General features: G+C 59.3%; 1 protein-coding gene across 1 annotated transcript; it reads right to left on the minus strand.

The window, feature by feature from the left end:
* Nucleotides 1–1417: 1417 nt before the first annotated feature.
* On the minus strand, nt 1418–5296 carry TCF23 (transcription factor 23). The gene is made up of 3 exons (XM_004710228.2): nt 5011–5296; nt 4119–4361; nt 1418–1968 (listed from the first exon to the last, which is right to left on the minus strand). Exons 1-3 carry the CDS (start codon nt 5224–5226, stop codon nt 1795–1797), a joined length of 633 nt encoding a protein of 210 aa, XP_004710285.1. The 5' UTR covers nt 5227–5296; the 3' UTR covers nt 1418–1794.
* Nucleotides 5297–6023: the final 727 nt, after the last annotated feature.

The following is a 6023-nucleotide window of genomic DNA, read 5'->3' on the forward strand; positions in this document are numbered from 1 at the left end:
TCCTGCTCCCCTCAGACCCATCCAGGAAGACAAACGGACTTTAAAAAGAGAACATTTGAGCTGGACTTTTATGGTCTTGTGAGAAGCAGTGTGTTCGTGTCCTCCCACACCTGGCCTCTGCACCCTGCCCGCCCACCCGCTGCTGCCCAAAGCAGCTCCGGCCAAGCTCTCCCGGGTCCCAGGCAGATTTATGGGTTCAGCCTTGGGGGAGGTTTCATGGCTACCAGCCACAATCCTGCTGCCTTCCCACAGCCCACCCCATGCAGGCCGGGGACATTCCGTTTCTCCTCTCCTATGTCCACTCCCAACAGGCTGAGCCCCCCTCAGCACCATTTCTCCACTGCCCTGCCCTGCCTGGCCGGCCTGGCGTGGGACAGCTGCCCATCATGCCAGAACCCAGACCCCAACCCACGCTCAGTCCGCCTGATGGCAGCTTCTGTCTGAAACTGTCCCTATGGGACGCTGGTCTGCTTTCTGAAACACCCCGGCCCTCCCTTCCCTTCCTCTCCGAGGTGCTGAGTCTCTGGATGGTACCAGTGTGTGAAGTGCTCCACTCCTCCCTGAAGAGGGCGCATGGCTCAGAACCCACTGGACGTCCACGGGGACCGCTCCTTTGGTTGTGCCTCAGTGTGGCATTCAGGTGGCCGGATCCTGGGAAGTGACTTTCATTTGGGGTGTGTGGGCTCTGTGATTGGGCCCCAGATAACTTTGTGGGGGGCAGGCTGCTGACAAGAGATGAGGGCAGCCTGGGGGAGAAGCTGGCCCTGTGAGTTATAATTTATAGATTCTAGAATCCGCCCAGCGCCAATGAAGTCCCAGGCGGCGGGGGGAAAAAATCATACCAGGAACCCTCTGCAACCAAGCCTATCTTGCTTTTCCTCAAGGTTAAGTCTCCAACCCAATAGGAAGAGAAGGCTGTGGGAGAAAGGGGGGTGGGGGGCAAGGATTCCTTCTCCTTTTAAGGTCCATTGATGGGGTGTAGCTAAAGTTCTCCCTGGCTCATGTCTGCAAGGCCTTGCTCAGTTGCTCGGGGTGGTTAAGGCAGGGCTGCCCTTGGGCTCAGTTCTTCAATCAACTGGGCCCTCCAGCCATCATCTCTAGAAACTGGCATGTCAGTCATAGAAGCTTTATGCCCACACCTGTAAATATGACAAATGTCAGGAGAGGGTGAGAGGGTACAGGGCCCAGGAGGGGTAGCTGAGGAGACTCAGAACCAGAGACAAGATGCCGGGGGGGCGGGGGGGGGGGGGGGGTGGGGTGGTGGCCACCCCTTTGGCTTTGAGTAAGTCGCCCTAGTGCAGTGAGAGTCTGTTCCCTTGTCCTGGGTCCTCTCTGGGTGTGGCACCAGCCCAGCTCTCTCCAGACTTCCAGCTGCCAAGAACCCGACTCTGCCCCCCACCCCACCCCACCCCGCTTTTCCTGTCAGCACCCTGAGCTGCTGCCACTCGAGGCCCCACTTCTGCAGTCACCTGGGAGCTTCTGCCTTTCCTGATTTCCCCAGAGGGCTTATGGGAAGCTCAGCGAAGACAAGTGAACTCAACTTCCAGTCCTGCCTCCCTCCCTTCCTCCTAGTATATGAACCCTGCCCCTGACAGACACCCTGCCTGCCTGCTCCCAGCTCCTGCTGCCTCCTTGGGCAATGTGTCTGCACTCAGAGCCTCCGCCGCCGCTGCGTCAGATCCGACAGCTGAGAGTCCGAGAGAAGGCAGGTGGGCCGGAGAGGAAGATCCGGAGCCGAGATGAGCTGGAGTCACAATCCGGGGAAAGATGGGCTAGTATGATGGTCATTTGTCACTAAGAGCTGGGGTGGTGAGAGGCCTGGGAAGGGAGTAGAGCAGCTGTCTCTCCAGAGCTGGGGGGCTCTGCCTCTGCATCCCTGCTCCTTAGGCCTGAGGTAGTGGCTGAGGCGGAGGCAAGGCCAACACCCGCCAGGCCTCCGGCATAGAGAGAAGAGCGCATGGGCCATTTCTGCAAGACAGGGGGATGGGGAACAAGAAGTGCTCAGCTTGCAGGACCTGGACACTGGAGCTCAGTCACCGCCCCTGCCCCCCATCACACAGCTGTGCCATGGTGTCTCTGGCTCAGCACCCCCAGTTTTCTCCAGGCACCTTCGGCTGGCTACCAGGCCCAGGAGGAGCCATCTAAGGAGATGAGGGTCCCAAGAGGAAACCAGGCGGCCAGGGAAGAGTGGGGGATAGCCTGGGCTGAGCAGTGAGGAGAACAGGTGCACATTGGAAGAAGAAGAGCCCCCCTGATACTCACCTCCAAGTGCCCATGACCCTCTGAGCTGGGTCCAACAGGGATTGTCCATCCTGAACAGTCCCAGAACAGGGGCAGTCCGGAAATGCAAGGCTGCCTCTACCCTGAAGACTGTCCTCTGGCAGGCCACCACATGGCCTCCCAGCTGACTCTCCCGCCGCCGCCACCACCACCACCACTAGTGCCAGACTCCTAGACCTAGCCTGGCCCCTCACCTGTCTGCTTGTCAACATCTTGATCACCTCCCGCAAGACCCTCACCTGGGTTGTTAGTTTCTAGCTATGAAAATTGCTTGTCCAGCCCAGGGCCACCACCTGCCATTTCAGAGTTGTCCCCACTGAAGTGCCAAGTCTTACGTTTTAGCTATCTTTGCATGAAAGGGAAAAAACAAACCCCTCAAGTTTCACAACCTTTCAGAACTAAAATACACAGGGGAGGAGGCTGGTGAGAGCATCCTCCCTACAAATCAAGTCAAATACATGGCATGTTATCATCAGAGGGCAAACGTGCCCTCCCCACCCCCACCCTTTGAAACATCAGCTACTCCCCTCAGCCCTTCCTGGGCCACCTCCCAGGCCTGCCGAGGGGCTGTGGTTGCAGGATTTAACTACAGGCACCACTGGGGTCAGATCGCATCTGGTCCCTCGCCCTGTGCTCCTGTGTCTTTATCTGCAAAGCGGGCCTCCGTTTGCTGCTCCGAGGATTCAAAGAGAAGAACAAACACACTTGTCACAGCTTCTGGCCTGTCTTTGCTCAAACAAGGACAGATCCGCTGCCCCTGGGTCCATTCTGACTCGTAGTTAGCCCCTAGGACAGAGTAGAACTGTCCCTCTGGGTTTCCAAGTCTGGGAATAAATCTTCGCAGGAGTAGACAGCCTCATCTTTTCCCTGAGGGCCCACTGATGCATTTGAACTGCTGGCCTTGTGGTTAGCAGGTCAACTAGTAACCCACTATACCACCAGGACTCCTCGACCTAAACTAAACCAAACCAAACCCAGCCCAGCCCAGCTCACTGCCACCGGGTCGATGACAACCACAGTGTCCCTATAGAGCAGAGTGGAACTGCCCCCTTCGGGTTTCCCCAACAGTCACTCAGGATGGGAGAAGGCCTTGTCTTTCTCTCCCTGGACCCCCTGATCTCCTAGCCCCACGTCATGTCAGTTGTTACCCCGAAGGTGCTTATTCTTGATTATATCTTCCCTCCAGGAGCTCCTTCCACGCTCTGGAAGGGAAGTGGGGCTCGAGTTCCATGTAATAAAACTAAGGCCTACGAGTGTTAGGCCACAGCCTGTGGGATGAACACAGTCTGCATGTTGGGCACGCGTGGGACTAGAAAGAATTAAGGTATGGGTGTGTGTCCCTTACTACCACGCCCATTTCTCCCCCCACCCCCCTAACCACCGCAATACTGCCCCTTCAGCTTGGATGTTTCGGGAATGATGCTTCTCCCAGGGCCAGAATCCTCCTGGGACAGAAGCCCGTCCAGACCACAGCCCTGTGCTGGACAATGGGTGTCACCAGTCCCCTTCTCCTTCCTAGGCCCCAGGCCGGGTGTGTGGTCCTTTTGTCCACCTCCAGGAAGAGCCTGGGAGTCCTGGGGCCTCTCTGAATTCCCCCTTAGAAGGGTCACATCCCAGGAAGCTATTTCCTGCCACCCTACCCTCACGTCATGAGAAGCAGAGGCCGGCTCGGCCCAGCAACCCCCCACCCCCACCTAGCTTCTCGCCTGTGAGAGAGCAGGCAGCAGCTGACCCCAAAGCCAGCTCAGCCCAGTGGGGGATCATTCCACCCTAAACCCCTGCCCCAAGGTGTTAAGATCTGCCCACTCCATCCCAGTCGCCTGGCCCTGGTAACCTACCTTGAGGGGGTGCAAGTAGCGTAGTCCACGCAGGAAGGGTGGCCAGGCCGGGCCAGGCAACTCGTGGCCGAGCGTGCAGGTGAGGTGGGCGATGTAGCTGGTGGCCAGCACCAGCACGTCCAGCTTGGAGAGCTTGGTGTCCGGTGGCACTGCAGGCAGAGTGGCCTGCAGGGCCAGGAAGGCCTGGCGCAGGGTCTTCACCCGGCTGCGCTCCCGCGCTGCGTTCTCAGGACTGGCCTCGCTCTGCACAGAGCATCCCCCATGTGAGTGTGTCTGACGGGGAGGAACCCCCAGCCCCTCATCTCTAAAGAGCGTTATGCTTGCCAGAGCAGTAACGCCCAACAGCAGAGACCAGAGGCCCTCAGCCCCACTCTGTCCCCTATCAGCTCTTGTCCCTTTGACAGGTCAGGAGAGGCCTTGCCTGTGGTCAGGTGGCAGTTTGGCCAGAACCCCGGAGTCCAGTCTTCCACGAGGCCACCCCCACAGTCTTCAACTCAGCCCCAATCTGAGTCCTGCTCATCCAGGTGTGCCCTGGTGGAGCACGGAGCCACGCCCTAGGCTGCCAGGTTGACCCTTGGCCCAATGAGGTTCCTGCGATGGAGCTAAGGGTCCGGGCCTGGCTCTGCTGCTCACTGCCCGCTGTGGGAGCTTGGGGAATGCGCACGGCCTCTCTGGGCCCCTGTGCTCCTCCTGGTCAAGAGAACAAAGCTTTGCTCTGGGCAAAAGCAGACCTGCTTTAGGCCACCCCACCCCTGGCCCCCCAAGCCTGTAGCCCAAGGACTGACTCTCTCCTCTCAGGTAAGCACAGGGACACCACATGAGGCTGTGCCATCGGTGGTGACATTGAGCCCCTCCTTCCCCAACGCCCCCTCCGAGCCCAGGATGTCCTCACCCTGCCACTGGCCAGGTTCCTCCGCCCGGGCCCTTGAGGGCCGGGGCCAGCTCGGCTCCACTTCTGTTTGCTCCAGCTCGCCTCTTCCCACGGATCCTGCCTTGTTCTGCTCAGGCAGTTCCTCCTCCTGCCAATGCCAGGGAGCACCCGGGCCTTGGCCTTTCTGTGTCCCACTCCTGGCATGGCTGGTGGTCTTCCAGCATCCCTCCGTGACATGCCACCCTCCTGGAGTGTGGTGCTGCCACCACCCCGGGACCCGGGACAGGAGCCCTGTGTCTGCGGGAGCCCTCCAGCTCAAGTTAGCTGGGGCAGACTGGTCACCCAGCCAGCTATGTCTATATGGGAGGCAGCTGGCGCCAACTCAGCCCTGCTCCACTCCTTGCTCTGGGAAAACCGCCCACCAGGCACAGCCCCCACAAAAAGTCTCCTGCCAGTAAGCCAGGCTGCCTGCGGGGTGGGGGTGCTGTAGGCTGGGAGTGGCTAAATCCTGGGAGGAGGCCCATACTGAAGAAGGCCCCAGGGTGGGTGGGAAGAGAGCTTCCTTCTCGGAACGAGGCCTGACCGTGACAGGGGTCCAGTGGAAGACCTGTGACTTCAGCTTTGTGGTCCAAGTCCAAGGCAAGGGCAAAGTGACCTCGAGGAGAAGAGGTTCCTCTGTCATTCCTATTGGGCGACCCTCCCCTTGGCCAACACGGCCTTCCAGCCAGGAATGCCAGGGCTCTGCCTGGCCCTAGCCATCCTCCCCGAATCCCTTCCTCCAGCCTGGTCCCATGAATGCTGCCAGCACCCGGTTATGCCTCTCCTTGAGAGGACGCCTTCAAAGCCCACAGAGCCAGAGACTGTGGCCCGTGTCTGGTGCCTGTGCTCCCCAGGGGGGCTTGTTTGCTGATGGTTCACATCCGAAGGTCCCACGTGGCAGTGAGCTAGCTCAGATCCAGGTTTCCAAACTTACTTGGCCCTACTACAACCTGCCCCTTTTTGAGAAGAATTATTACTCAGCGTGCCTCCCCGCC

Source organism: Echinops telfairi, unplaced genomic scaffold (assembly GCF_000313985.2).
Source record: "Echinops telfairi isolate 266 unplaced genomic scaffold, ASM31398v2 ScPeMD7_2573;HRSCAF=3158, whole genome shotgun sequence".
Taxonomy (NCBI): Eukaryota; Metazoa; Chordata; class Mammalia; order Afrosoricida; family Tenrecidae; genus Echinops; species Echinops telfairi.